Genomic DNA, 16187 nt, shown 5'->3' on the forward strand with positions numbered 1-16187 from the left:
AACAAAATCAAAATCTGGAAGTTAACGGTCGCGTATGACCATTGGTCTTGTAAATGGCAACAGTTGATCTAATTAAAAAATTTTGCACCGAAGAAGATCTTCAAAAATCAGTCGACCAATTCAATAAAATGTTCAAGGATCGAACGGAAGCACTTAAATTAACGTTGAAATCAATATCAACGTTAATTTCTGATGACAAAGCTGAAAACAGACCTAAGTATTTGGCTGTCCTTACTGAGCTTATTCGAACAAACACCAAAAAATTATATGGTAATGAATTAATTGAGATGTTTAAATCAGCACTTCCTCAAACTGGAAACCATATAAACAAACGTATTCGCCGCCTTTCGCTTGCGCTTTGTTTTTTATCCATTGTCAAATCAGGTATTATTAAAGGTGAAATAAATACTTTAATAAGCATGATTCAAGAGATTGTTGAAATTGCTGAAAACAACATTTGCTTCAGAACTATTTGTTACAAGATTATTATTGATATTCTTGAACAAGAAGTTATGAATGAAGATCTTTACATTGATAAATTCCATCCAATCATCAAAACGCTTAATGAAGAAAGTACAGAAGATACCAACCGAATGTATCTTTGGATAAAACTTGTGAAACTATATCCTCATATTTCAGTACCACAAGATTTTATCAATCCAATGAACAAAGAATTCTTTGTTAAATATCAACAAGTACTTCTTCAGTCAAAGTCATTACTTCCTTCAATTCATCCAATTTGGGGCTTCTTTGCTGAATTAGATTCAACAAAACTTCTTGAAATTGTTAATGAACTCTGGATTAACGACAAGACATGTCGCTCATTAGTTTCCATGGCAGTTACCTCATCCATTCCTTATTTAGAACCAAATGAATTTCTTTCTTTACTTCAAAATGTACAATTATTTGAAGCCGCAATTTCGATCAAACAGAATTCAATTTTCCTTAACGTCCTCCGCCAACGAGTTGGAAATCTCATTGAATCTGGCGGTGATATTTCTATTCAAGTTATTGTATCACTTTTAACCATTCCACGTAAGCATTCATTTATCATTGATATCATAAATAATTTTTGTTCACGAATGAATGATGAACAAACGAAAGCTCTTTTAACACATTTAGATGAGATACCATTTTCATCAATATGTAAACTTTTATGGGCGCAAAAACATAAAGAGAATATTACAGACTTTTCGATAGTTATTGATTTATTTAAAGCCGCAGCCACCAAAGCGAAAACGAAAGAAGAGAAAATGGAGTTATCAGATTTCTTATCTTTAAATCTTCAACGTGTTAACTCTGATGGTAAGACATGGTTTTCATTAATCAGTGGCAATAAGATTCCACCATTTGATCTTTCACAATCTCTTGAATCATTAATCCAATCAACAAATCAAGTTATAACAGCCCTTAATTCGATTAATACACTTCTTTCTATTGAACCTAACTTTGAGCCATGTGAAGTTGATATAAATTCATTTGTATCATTTGTATCACAATTAATTAAGTCTGAATATCCACATTATAAAGCAGTTGGCAAAAATCTCCTTAAGAAGTCAATGAATCTTTTGACAGTTGAACATATGCCATTGATATATAAAGAACCTGAACTATTAGACATAGCGATTCATTCATCGATATTATGTTCATCAGCATTACCAATGTATGTACAACATATTGAACAATTACCTAAAACATTTTGGAAGTCATTTAATCCAGATCAAAGAATTAACTTACCAATCACACATGACGAAGCTAAATCGATTGTAACGAATGTAATTTCACGATGTAATGGTAAATCCAAATATAATTATCAAGAAAAGATTGCGTTAGCAGTTATATCTAAACTTGATGAAGAAGAAATTAATGAAATTGTTAAACTTCAAATAGATAAAATTGTTAATGCAAAAAATAACGAAATTGGAGGTGAATTAGTTATATCGAATTTAATTAAATCATCTTCAAACATCGCTTATCAAGTGTTAACTTATTTGACCGAAATTACACCGAAAGTTGAACGACAATCAGCAATCAATAAGATACAAAGATGGGTCGCATTATGCGCCGAATGTGGCGAAATTCCTGTTCAAGATATATCGTGCGCAATATACGCAACGTTAGATAGAGAATATCAAGCAACAACATCGGGTAAGAAGAAGGCAGAGACAGCGCTTACGTGGGCACAGAAGTTGTTGAATAAGATACAAAGAAGTATTCCAAGAGATATATTCAGACAGTTGGTAGAGAAATATATTAAAACCGGTTCGAGATTGGCAGCAGAAAAAATTAAACAAATATCAAATATTGAATAAAAATATTGAAATTAGATTTCGTTGTGTTGTCTTATTATGTAATGTCCAAAACTTTATCATACTTCAAGAAGATAAACGATTCCGTCATGTCGCCAACTATAATTCGCACTCCATTACTTGAGACATAATTTATAAAATTAGGTAATGTCCGACTTTCACAACGTTTTAACAATTGATGATGCCCTAATTTATAAAGTCGTAATATTTTACCAATTCCTGATAAAAGATAATCTTCGAATATCCCTAATGCGCTAGGATATGGAACTTTTTGAATGAGGTTAAGCTCGTATTTGATTGAAGGAATGAAATGGAAAAAGTATTTCTTTAAGATAGTGATAAAAAAACGTGATGCATTTTTAGTGCTTTTCTATATCTTCTAAATATGAAAAATATGGTTGCAATTGTAATTATATGAACGAATTAATGGTCCTTTGCCCAGCTTCTTTTTATAATTCCAGCTCAGCTCATTGGAGGTATTTTAATTTATTATTATTTGTATAAAAATTCACTTTTTTTCAAGTAGTCTAATAAATTTACATAGAAAATTAGATTATAATGTAAAATATTACATCTACTGTTGATTAAAAGGTTTTGGAATAATAAAAGTTGCTGTTTTTATATAAAATAAGGAATCTTCATATTGGATTAACATTTTTTGCATAAAAGAAATAAGATTATAAACAAAATAAATAATTTTATAATAAATTTAAAGGGGATATAAACTTTGGAAATAGTTAAATAAGCTTTTATAAGAAATCATTATAATAAAACGTTAGATCGGCGACGTTAAGGTGAAACAGAACAGTTTTATTGATGGAACTGTCGAAATCATTAGAATTCATCGTCTTTAATCTAAACGAAAAAAATTTCGGAACATCAGTTCAAGCAACAATTAATTTATTTGTTGGTAGACTGCCATATACATTTAACCATCTTGTTTCCAGACTGATATATTCAGCTTTTGTTTCTCAAACAAATAATGAAAATATATATATCAAATATTTATTGACTTTAAATTCAAAAGAAAAAAGTGGAACTGAAGCTAATCTTGTGCAAATGTTTTGTAAATATTTACTAGGAATAAAAAAGCAAGAATCATATTTCCTTCTTGAAAAGATGATCGAAGAAGAAATACTTGAGCCATCTTCAGTAAAGAACATGAACACATTATATTTTTCTCAATATAAAACAAAAGAAGAAATATACAAATTAAGGACCAAATTTCTAAGACCACAATTCCTTGAAGAATTCATCTCAGCGCTTGATGAATTATCAAAAGATGACTGGAAGCTTCATATGCAATATGTAAACGAAGGAGTTAATCCATTAGAAATTGTGAAAGTACATCGAAATGATGATTTAGAAAAGCTTCAAGAAATGTCATCACATAATGAATTTGACTTTAATCAAATAATTAGGCCATCACTTTATGAAAGATGTTCATTTGTTAATACAAATGTTCATTAATTGATTATTGTGCATTTTTTGGTTCGATTAAATGTTTTAAATATTTATTATTAAATAATTCTAATATTAAAAACACATTGAAATATGCAATTGCAGGTGGAAACTTGGAAATCATTCATATATGTGAACAAAATAATTCATCGTTTGCAGAAGCACATGAAACAGCTATAGAATTTCATCGAAATGAAATTTTTCATTATCTTTATGAAAATAAAATTGGAAAATTTTCATCTTCAAACTCTTCTTTTACAAAATCGAATTCTGATAACGAAGATCAAGATAATTGTAATTTAAGTGAAGAAATTTTGATTTATCTCGGGAAAAAATGCATAGAATTTAATAATTATGAAATCTTCATGTTTTTGAAAACAGAAGGAATGAAAATGAATAATGAAATTATAGAAGAAGTAGCATCAAAAGGAAATACATTTGTAATAGAAAGTGATATAGAAAGTCAACAAATTACAAAAACAATTTTGCCATATTCAGTTAAATCAGGAAATATAGAAATAGTAAAATTACTTTTAGATAAAGAAGGAATTGATGTTAATGCAAAAAGAATTTATTTTAATAATTTGGAATATGTTTTAATAATTTGGAATATGTTTTAATAATTTTATATATGTTTTAATAATTTAGAATATGTTTTAATAATTTGAAATATGTTTTAATAATTTGAGACAGCACTTCATATCGCAGTTAAAAATAATAATATAGAAATAGTAAAATTACTTTTAGATAAAGGAATTGATGTTAATGCAAAAAAAAAAAAAAAAATAATTTTAATAATTTTGGATTTATTTTAATAATTTGGAATATGTTTTCATAATTTGGAATATGTTTTAATAATTTGAAACAGCACTTCATATAGCAGTTAGAAATAATAATATAGAAATAGTAAAATTACTTTTAGATAAAGGAATTGATGTTAATACAAAAACTATTCATTTTAAAATTTAATAATATGTTTTAATAATTTTATATATGTTTTAATAATTTGGAATATGTTTAAACAATATTTGACATCAATTCAAGTTGCACAACAAAAAGGCCACACAGAAATTGTAAATTTTCTTCGAAAAAAAAGTACAAAAGAAAATTCTAATTGTCTTCTTTTATAAACATCAAATCTTCATTTTCAATATGAAATGGAAATGAAGCATATATTGCTAATAATCAAAATCAAATGTTCGTAAAAAACAATAGAGAAAAAAGGAATTGATGCTAATGAAAAAGATTGCTTTATTCCTTTAAAACAGCTCAGCAAATGCTATTCTCTTTATTCAACTAAAAAGATTATTGAACTTGTTGATTACAAATCACAATTTCTTATAAAAACATAATCACTTTTTGACAATGCCGATAAAGATTTACATAACGTTATTCCCACTTTTTGTGTATTATAAAACATTCAAAATTAATTATTATTTATTATATATTTTCATTACATTTGTAGTTCAATTGATGTTAATAATCTTGATATATCGAAAGGCGTTGTTTGCAACGATATTGAAATTTCATGTTGTTCGTTTTGATTCATATTTAAATATTCAAGTACCATATCGCCATCGACCACACATTTTACGGGCGCATAATACGATCTAAACATTTCATGCACACGACCGCACAACGTTGGTCTTCTTTTTCTCACTTCGATTTCCAATTTTCTACAAATCGAAGCCTCGACATCAGTAATGAAAGGAATCATTACGCCTATTTGCCCACCGACTGTACCATAAACTATGCATTCTTCTGAAGTAGACAAATCCAAACCAGTTATTGGATCGCCAACGTGATAATTCACTGCCAAATCGAATTTATTCGGGCAGCCGCACATGTCGTGATGTTCCCAAATCATACCTACGCCAGATGGGTCAATTTCGGCATCGTCTGATACATCGAATGGTAATCTTAATATTGAAAAATTACCAAAACGATCACCTGTCGCTACTGTAGATCGATCTAATAAAACAGCAGATAAAGGAAAGCGTGGAACGCAATCGTCGCAAAATGGGGTAATAACATCGGAAACTTTATCATACTTCAAGAAGATAAACGATTCCGTCATGTCGCCAACTATAATTCGCACTCCATTACTTGAGACATAATTTATAAAATTAGGTAATGTCCGACTTTCACAACGTTTTAACAATTGATGATGCCCTAATTTATAAAGTCGTAATATTTTACCAATTCCTGATAAAAGATAATCTTCGAATATCCCTAATGCACCAGGAATATCTTCTACTTCAGTTATATGATGAATTTCTTGAGTCATGGGATCAATTAATAATACTATGCCTCCTTCACATCTTCTAGGATTAAATCTTAAATTGCGTGCAAATCCTATAGCTATAGAACCAAATGAAGGAATATAAATAGCTGAAGTTACTGATAAATTATCTTCGAAACTTAATAATTCAGAAAATTGATTATTATTTAAATCAAAAAATTGTCCAAAACTTTTCCATTGATCATTAATCATATCGGAATATATAATAAATATATTATTATTTTCAGGTATATATATAATTTGTTTTGGTGTATATTGTAATGGATAATTCTTAGTATCAATTGAACAATTAATATCAACAATTTCAAAGAAACACATATCATTATTAGTAATACCTATAAATCCTCCATCAGGACAAAACGAAGAAAATATTTGTGAAATAGATATAAATTGACTTGATGCTATTTGTAATAATCTTAAATCATTACATAACCAAGGAATAGAACTATTAGCTAATAAACATCGTTTTGAATTAATAATAATCTTCGAAAAAGTTACTCGTGAATGACCTAAAAATCGAATTTGTGATGATCCTATTTCACCTTCATTATCATCTAATATACATCTAGAAAGAATACCATTTTCATGTCCAATATGTAATATATGTCCTATGATAGGTATAGATAAAAATGCTAAATCTGATATAGGATTATCGACTATTTGTCGTGCTGTAATTTCCCATCGTGTAGCATCATTATCTATACTAACAATATATATAATCATTTGTGTTGTAGCTATAGCTAACCAACGTGTAACTCGAATACCTTCTGGTGGTTGAGGTATAGCTGCTGATATAATTTTCCCTTCAATGTTGTTCAACTTATATGACGAGATTTCAGTGGGCATACATCGATCATTCGCTTCAAATAATGTTATATAATTGTCCTCAAATATTAATATTATTTGCGATGTGTTTGTAGCTATTGAACTTATTTTACCTTCATATGATTTACGTTCCCAATTCTTTATAGTACCATCTTGTAATATTACATGTAATCCTTTGGTATGGATTTGAATCGTTGAATAAACATTAAGTAATGACATTTGAATTACATCAATTGTTTGAACATCTGTTAAAAAATTGTTTTCTTTACTGTTTTGTACTCGTCCATCTTTTAATACTTCAAAAATTCGTGTTTTACTCTCACTAGAAATGAATATATACTTATGGAATTCATCTAATGGATCATTCTTCATGGTAAATACTGATAATGGATTACCACCTATTGTTTGTCGAATTAATTCATGTATAGGTATTCCTTTACGTGTGATTTTAAGTGATGATAAATTCCTTGATCCATGAATTGTTACAATGTCACCTAATGTACTACCGTAAGATGAAGGAATTGTTATAAGTTTTGTTAGTCGTGACATTGTTAATTGAGTTTGGAATAAACTTAAATGTATTAAATTAATGTTAGGTTCAAATTCTAAGGAATCATTTGCTTCGATTTCTAAATTAGTAATAGAATAAAAGGTGTTTGAATTTGTTTCGCCGAATGCAATTAAAAAACCTTGTTTAAGAATTAACATTGAAGTTGATGGAGGTATAGTATCAAAGTATTCGCACGTTAAGGTCTTATCGTCTTGTGAAGTGACATAGAACAAGTCACCAAACTGATTTTGGAGTAATGAAAACCAAGTACTAGAATTACAAAAAGTAGCACTAGTTAAGATAACTGATTGACCTTCTCCACGTCGACTTGGAATTGGAATTATTGATAATTCTTTTGATTTGTTATAATATTGTAACGACCCATTACTACATACTATAACACCACCAGGACAATTATAAAGTGGCCCAGGTACTGATACTAAAAGTGTGGAAGTAGAAGGAATTGGAAACTCATCTTTTTTAACAATTGTATTTATATTAGAATCAAGTTCATAAAAACATAAAAATTTTTCTGTAGTCGGATCAAAGGGTGGTTCACGCTGTTCTTTTGGTGGCTTAAAAATTCGTTCAATAAAAGCAAAAAGTGGACTTTCATATCCAACATCAAGTGAAACACATGAATGAATAAATGAATGTGATTTAACAAACTCAATAGGAGCACTAAGAGAAGGTTTCCCATTTTTGGATTTGCTAATTGAAAACGCAACTTTGTATTTCTCTAATGAGGATGAAAATATTGCACGGCCACATGGAGATACTGAAAGATAAGGACCTGGCTCATAGCGTCTCATCCCTGTACGTGCATAAGGTATTGAAAAAAGCTGAGTAAATATTTTGTTTGTGAGGTCAAATACTGTGATATCCCCCGAATCTGATGTGACAACTAAAAAATCTTGGGTAGACTCAGGAAGACTTATTGTGGCAACAGAAAAAACATGACAAAACGTAGGCTTAATGATTGGATAAGGCGATTCGAAATCTGTATATAAGGCTAAATGTGTACCTAAGTTGGCTACGACTTCATCAACACCTTCTTCAGCAAGGCCTGTGAATGAACCGGCTGTGGAGTTAATAACATGTTGTGGGGGTTGAAGGGTGTATGAAAATAATTCCATTTTTAGCCAAGTAATATAAACGGTCACCAAATTTTCAATTTTAATTTTTTTTTGAAGTTCTGAGTTATGTTTACGACAATCATGCAAAACAAATTACTTTTATAGATGTTTGGGAATGAGTTATGTTTGATATTTTAATTGTTAGATTTTTGAAATTAATTATTATCCCAAAAAATAAAAAGTAAAGCAAATTTGCGTAATAAATACCAAGAAATTAAAAGATTAAAACCAAAGAAATCAGTTTAAGTATTCTCCAAGTGGAAGTGTATCTGTAAGAATCTCAATCAATTTGACTTCAATATCGTTAGAGTTAGCATTAGTTCTTAAGGAATCAACAGTGAGTTTTACCTCTGTTGAAAAATGAAGCATAGCAAAGATTGTCTTTAAAGCGCCAATTAATGGAGTAAGGTAAACCAGACCATCATATTCCAATGGAATTGTTACATAACGTGTAATAGGATTCTCTGAAATGCGGAGTGTAACACTATTTTCAGTTTGATCAATTTGTTGACATGAAACACCTAAATATGTCTTAAATGATCCTGCAATCAAATCGCATGCCTGACGGAATGTTTTAATATTATATGAATCTTGATGAACTACAAGATCGTCTGTAATTCTATTACCAATGCTAGTTCCAATCTTCATTAATTTTGCATTTGCATCTTCAATGTTGTTTGTTTCCTTGACAATGGAGCGAACAAGAGATCCATAAGTTAAGGCAAAGAGTTCAACATTTACATACTTGTCCGACATTCTAATAATAATGAAATGTCACTTGAAAATGAATAAACCGATTATTCGTCACTTTTTAATACAGCTCTTTATTTTTTTTGTGTGTTTCCAGATAAAGATGGTATGCTTTAATGTAGAAATGCTTTTTTGGTTCCATACTCTATCATTCCTATTTTATGTATGCTTGAAATATGTGTTTTTTATTTAGAAATTTTAAGTCATTAATTATCTCATGATAAACCTTGATAAGCAAACTAATGATTTTTTTTCTCATTTATTTGTAACTGAAAAAATTCAAATTTTTAAAACGGAAAATGTAAATTAACAATAATAATTTAATAGATAATATTTTAATGCAATTCTTAATTATTTTTATATATAATAAAAGTATGAGATCTAATTTCTTTCTTACACAAAACTCGAAAAAAAGTTAATATTAACATACAAACAGTTTTTAGAAATCACATTTTGCTGAAAATTTTTTTGAACCAATAAACATTTGCATACATCATTACCTGCCGTCTTCAATGCTCTTCATTTGATATAGTGGATCAATATAATCTAATTCCGAAAACGATCCTGGATCAATGAGGAAATTGAATAGTGTTGCCCAGTTTCCGCTCTCTTTAATTTTTGACTTGCTAAGGAGGATTGATTTGCAACCAATCAAATCCATAATTTGAGGTATTAATTGTTTGAATTTCAAAATTTCAGTATCAATGAGTTTTAATTTTGTTTTTTGCAATTTATAAAAGTAATGCATTTCTGACATTGATAAAATTCCATCTTCGTCAATATCGCAAACTTTAAACCAGAAATTCAATGCTGATTTTGTTGACTTATCATCAAGAAGTGAAACAAATGCAACAAATTCTCCAAATGATATTCCTCTCGTGTCCTTGGGGCCCGGCAAATATTTAATTAAACGTTCTGCGATATTTGGGTGGATTCTGCAATTGTCATATCGAACAAACTCTGTGAAATCCAGGAACTTGTTTTTGGAAGCGTTCAACTCCAGAAACCTCTCATATACAACAAGGAATTGATCAAACTTAGCAACGTAGTTCAATACATTCATGAAGTCTAATTTAAGAAAAGAATTTTTTGTAATTATTCCTCTGAATTCATTATCGTAAATAAGATTGAGCTTGGTGATTACAAACCGTGCAAAAAGAGAACAAAGTGAGATGTTCTTTTTAATGCTTTTGAACTGTGGATTATGCTGAATAAAAAGAACTATTAAAGGATAAAAATCTCTAATTATGGCATGGTCTCTATTTTTATTGGCAATTACAATAAAAAAAATACACTCGTTTGGTGATTCAGCTTTGTCAAGAGTCGTACCAATTTCTATCAAAGATGAGAACATTATTTTTTCTTGCTTTGAATGAACAATTTGTGAATTAACTATTGACATTACTTGCAATCCAAAAAAATGTGGAATTAGGTAACGATTTTCGAGAATTTTTCCAAGTATTTTTGAATCTATTAATTGGTCTGCTTTAAATAAATTTGAAAAAGGTTGTTTTTGATGTGGTGTATTAACTTGTTTGTAAAATTTTGGAATTAACTTTTCTTCTTGTTTATTCTTTTTTGGTTTTCCTGATAAAAATTGTAAGAAGAAATCATCAAAATTTGATGAATGTGATTGTAAAAAATTTTCAAGATAATCAAATTCACCTTGTATCTCACTTCTACTGATGAAAAATAAAAATTTTGAACGAAGAAATCTGTTTATTTTTGGATTTAAATCCATCTAAAAAATTTAACGTATGTACGTACTTTTTGATTAATATCTGAAAAAAAATGGATTTTTTTCAAACAACTCGCAATTTAGATATGACAATATGAAGATGCTTTTGCAAGTATTGCCCCAAATCATTTTAAAGACTTCCTAACATTATTTTGATGCGGCAAATTATTAAAATAAATTTCAAATAAATCAAATAAATACTTGGTATACTAAAATGGTTATCAGTTTTTCATCAAGCATAAGGTAGCTCCAAAATTTTCCACACTCACAATTTTTTAAAGATATTATGCTCATGTGATATATGTGATTCATCATTTAATAATGTGTAATAAATAAAACAAATACACAGTAGCCAAATGATTCAATATGTAAAGAAAAGCAGAATAGCATGAGCAAAATTTATTTTTAAACAAAATTTAATGTGGGTAATTTCCGTGATGTTCACGACGGAACAATAAAATATTTGGTTCAGGTGCATGACGGTGGTAGTGTATCCACCCAATACTCATTTGGATTCCAAGTGCTCTCCATTCATCTTCAGAAAGCAAATGATCTTTAGGATCCCTACGACTGATTTCCCTAGGAAGTATAACATGACGATATTCATATACATCATCGTAGTATTTGTCTGAGTAGTATATTTCGCTGACGGACATTTGGGTTTTTTAATTTACGTTAAAATTTTGTTTCACTAAGTATGTTCGAACATTTTCAAGGAATTTCATAACTTTATAAACGGTTTCGTTTTGTGAACTGAAATAGCTTAACGTACAGTATTGTACGTTAAAATGAACACATCATAAATGTTATTTTATGGTTATAATGATATTTTGAATGCAATATTGAGAAAGGCAATTTTTACCATTGTGCTGACAAAATTAAAAATCCATTATAAGAAGTTTTATGAAACAAAATTTTTTACTAAAAAAAAATTCATATCTTCGAAGATTTAAAAGTTATAAAAATTTCCATTTAAAACACAATTTACTGAAAGAAACAAAATAGTTATAATATTCTTTATATATTCCCAAGAAATTTATCTTCTTTAAAATCTTCTGCAAATGGATCTTCTTTGATATTTAAATTAGATATTCCTGATGTGAATGTATTTGTAGAATCATTTTCATTTATTTCTGAATTACAATTTTCGCTAAATACTTCTTTTTTATTCCGAAAACGGACTAACAATATTATAAGTAATGATATTACAATAATAACTATCACTATAACGCATACAGAAATAATAATAATTGTTTTTGTTTTATTATCATTTGATTGTAATTCATTGGTAAAAATTATAGTGAAAAAATCTGAATAATATTTATAATATGATGAATAAATAATAACTGTATAATCATAATAAATAAATTCCATTTCAACATAAGTATTTGATGAATTATAAACAATTAATGAAAATGATTTTGTTTGAGTTTCTGCAAAAGTTAATGAACATGATATTGATAATGTATAAGTCAAAACATACGAAAAAGATAAAGTTGTTACACTATTAATTGTTTCTGAAATTGTTTTTTAAATCAGAAATTGTGTATGTATTCGAATGTGAAAACGTATTTGAATGTGAAAAAGTATTTGATTTACTAAATGTAAATGTTGGAAGAATACATTCATCAATAATTGTTCCATTAAAAACATTCAAATTTCCGAAGAATTCACTTTGATAATTCTCTGTTATTATAACAGATGCATTAACACCATTAAGAACACTTTTATCAATCACTGGATCTAATTCACCATAATAATAAATACATCTAAGAGAACTACAAGAAAAGAATGTATATGAATTAATAGTTTTAACATTTTCTTCAATAATAACAATTTCTAAATTAGGACAATAATAAAATGCACCATATTCTATAGAAGTAACAGTGTTTGGAATTGAAAATATTTTTGTTTTGTTTCCAATTGGATAACTAATTAACTTAGTAATGTTTTTATCATAAAGAACTCCATCATTTTTATAATTAGAAAAAAATTCATTTTCGTTTTTGACATTAACATATTGAAGATTTATGCAACCAAGAAATGGATTATTAGAAATTGATATAATCGAATTTGGAATTATAATATTTTTTAAACTTATACAATCTTGAAATAAATAATTTGTAATTGTTGTAAATCCTTCTTCAAATATAATTGTTTCAAGATTACTACATAAACAAAATGCTAAATCTCCACATGTTTTAACTGAATTTGGAATTGTAATATTTTTTAATGAAGTGCATAATCGAAATGCATAAATTCCAATTGTTTCAACACCTCCTAAAATTATTATTTGTAAATTTGCACATGAATCAAATGAATAACTTTCAATTGATTTAACTGTATCTGGAATTCTAAACGAAATATTTTCGATTCCAGCTGGATAACAAATGATATTATTAAAATCTTTATCATAAAGAATTCCATTAATATCATTGGAATAATGATCATTACCTGTAACATTAATATATTCAAGATGAATACAAGATAAAAAAGAAGCTGTTCCAATTGATGTAACAGATGTTGGTATGTTTAAATATGTTATTAAAGTACAATTATAAAATGCAAAATTACCAATTGATGTTACCGTATTACTGATTTCAACAGAAGTTAATAATGGCCAATTATAGAAAGCATTATTTGGAATATTAAGAATTCCATCTCGAATGATAACATACTTTGTAACACTTTTAAAATCATTATTAAAATCATTTGAATCAGATATAATAAGTGTATCATCACTAGGATCAAAGATTTGAATTGTGAAATTGAAAAACAATATAAATATTAATGGAACTTTTTTGTTGGAATTTATATTATTTGATTTAACAAAATTTTCTTTTATCAAAAATATAAAAAGTATTAAAAAGGAAAATAAAATAATAAAATAGCAGAGAATATTAATGTATTTTTGTTGGTATTCAAAAATTTCATTTGTTAATAAAGAAAATAAATTATTTGAATATTGGAAAAATGAATACATAGATACATTCACAAACAACATAGCATGCCTAAAACCAAATATATCACCATTCAATATACTATATTTAATGTTATATGTGTTTTGTAAATGAATACAATGGTGATATTCAAATTTCGTATTTTTTGTGTTATTAACTTTTGCTGCATGCCTGTAGTTACTGAGGGCACTGGTATCTTTGACTTTTATTTTGTATATATAATAATAAATTTTTTCATAATTATTAAAAATTTGCATAATGAATATTATTAATAATGGAACATGATACATAAGGGGATTCAAAGTTTTTTGAAGTATTTTTGATTTATTAGCCATAAGAACACAAGGATGAGCCAAAGGTTTTGTTTCTCAACCCTCCAATGCAACGTTCTCAAATATCACTTGCAAGTGAAATCAAGCTTTGAAAAAGTTGGTATTAACAGTTATATCAATACAAAATGTTACCACACTTCACAATTTATATCGATACGTATGCGTCATAAAAAAGTGATAATCAAAACTCTTGTCGGTTTTCACGATCCCACCTGACCAGTATAATTTTAAAATACTTTACTTTTTATATAAATATATTAATTTCTTTCACCACGAATGCGCTGTGCAAGTTGAACATCGCGTTCCATAATTGTAACACGATTTGCATGAATAGCGCAAAGATTTGTATCTTCAAAAAGACCTACAAGATAGGCTTCTGATGCTTCTTGAAGTGCTGCAATAGCTGAAGATTGGAAACGAAGATCACCACGGAATCCTGATGCAATTTCACGAACAAGACGTTGGAATGGAAGTTTACGTATTAAAAGATCTGTGCTCTTTTGATACTTACGGATTTCACGAAGAGCGACTGTACCTGGTCTGAAACGATGTTGTTTTTTAGCCCCTTGAGAATCAACAACTGGTGTTGACTTACGTGCTGCCTTAGCACCGAGTGATTTACGTGGTGTCTTACCACCGGTAGACTTACGAGCTGTTTGTTTTGTACGAGCCATTTATCAGAATGCTGTTTTTTTTCCCCGGGAATATCTGTGGTTTAGAATAGTGTCATTTTATTACGCCAATAATTAATAGTATAAAATACAAAGGTTTTAGTCAAAATTAGTTGACTTAAAATGGCATCAAAAAAAGTAATGTCTTCCCGGCTAAAAACAACGCCAAAACCTTTTCTTAGAAACAAAAATTAAAAAGTGAAGTACGGACAATTTGTAAAGAAAAAATGTAATATGATTTGTATAGAAAAGCAAATCTTATTACATTAGCAGATTATTAGAAATGAAAGATTTTGATTCAGATAAATGATATTATAATATCATTTTTTTCGCTTTGCTATTATTTTATATTATCTTAAAAATTGTGAATATATCAAATAATATCAATAAAAGTTATTTTCATGGAATTCATTGCTCCTTTTTCTGATGTTATGCAATTCTACGTCATTTTTGATATAACCGTCTAGCTAGATTAGTTTTTGGTGAAGTGACCTTCTCAAATTTGAATGCACTTCGAAAAATTTTGAGTAATTTATTCAAAACATTTTGCATTCAAAATTTAAACGATACATAAGTTGAACCAGAATTATTTATTTCAACACATATGTTTTTGGATCAACATGGGCTGGGAAAACATGTTTACTTATAAGTTTACTTCAAAGCAAGTTCATTGAAGAATATGAACCAACCAATTCTATGGTTATAATGCGAGTATTGCTCTGTTTGGTTAATAATAAAAACAACAATAATAATAAGATAAAATATTAGAAACATATCAATGAAATTCCTTGTATTAAATTGGTGATAAGCTACTTCTAAATATTTTTCTTTTCTAGAAGATTAAAAAATATCATTTTGCAATTTTAAAGGAAAGAAAAGATTTCCATTTTGTTCTAATAATTTATTGATTTTTTAAAGAAACATGTTTGGATAATTATTTTTTTTATGAATCCAAAGCCATTTTCCTTTCATAATTTAAATTTGAATAAATTTTATTTATTTTTTTTCATAAATAGTAAGTTTATATATTGGGAGATAACAATAGGCAATTTAAATTTGTGCATAACATAATAATTTTGTTATATGTTTTGAATTTAAATTTTATAAATACACAAATATATTAAATTTTAAATTTTTTTAAACGAAAAATTCG

General features: G+C 27.9%; 4 protein-coding genes across 4 annotated transcripts; 1 reads left to right on the plus strand and 3 right to left on the minus strand.

Moving 5' to 3' along the window:
- Nucleotides 1–53: 53 nt before the first annotated feature.
- Nucleotides 54–2312, plus strand: GO595_001960 (uncharacterized protein; the record flags this gene model as incomplete). The annotated part of the gene is made up of 1 exon (XM_067914816.1): nt 54–2312. One exon carries the CDS (start codon nt 54–56, stop codon nt 2310–2312), a length of 2259 nt encoding a protein of 752 aa, XP_067777646.1.
- A 2911-nt stretch (nt 2313–5223) lies between these two features.
- On the minus strand, nt 5224–8583 carry GO595_001961 (pre-mRNA-splicing factor rse1; the record flags this gene model as incomplete). Its single annotated transcript, XM_067914817.1, has 2 exons — nt 5224–7215; nt 7279–8583. The coding sequence occupies 2 exons, from the start codon at nt 8581–8583 to the stop codon at nt 5224–5226; spliced, it is 3297 nt and encodes a 1098-aa protein (XP_067777647.1).
- Nucleotides 8584–8820: 237 nt separating this feature from the next.
- On the minus strand, nt 8821–9339 carry GO595_001962 (Trafficking protein particle complex subunit 3; the record flags this gene model as incomplete). Its single annotated transcript, XM_067914818.1, has 1 exon — nt 8821–9339. The coding sequence occupies one exon, from the start codon at nt 9337–9339 to the stop codon at nt 8821–8823; it is 519 nt and encodes a 172-aa protein (XP_067777648.1).
- A 5281-nt stretch (nt 9340–14620) lies between these two features.
- Nucleotides 14621–15037, minus strand: GO595_001963 (histone H3.2; the record flags this gene model as incomplete). The annotated part of the gene is made up of 1 exon (XM_067914819.1): nt 14621–15037. The coding sequence occupies one exon, from the start codon at nt 15035–15037 to the stop codon at nt 14621–14623; it is 417 nt and encodes a 138-aa protein (XP_067777649.1).
- Nucleotides 15038–16187: the final 1150 nt, after the last annotated feature.

Source organism: Histomonas meleagridis (assembly GCF_020186115.1).
Source record: "Histomonas meleagridis strain 2922-C6/04-10x chromosome Unknown contig_16, whole genome shotgun sequence".
Classification (NCBI taxonomy): Eukaryota; Parabasalia; order Tritrichomonadida; family Dientamoebidae; genus Histomonas; species Histomonas meleagridis.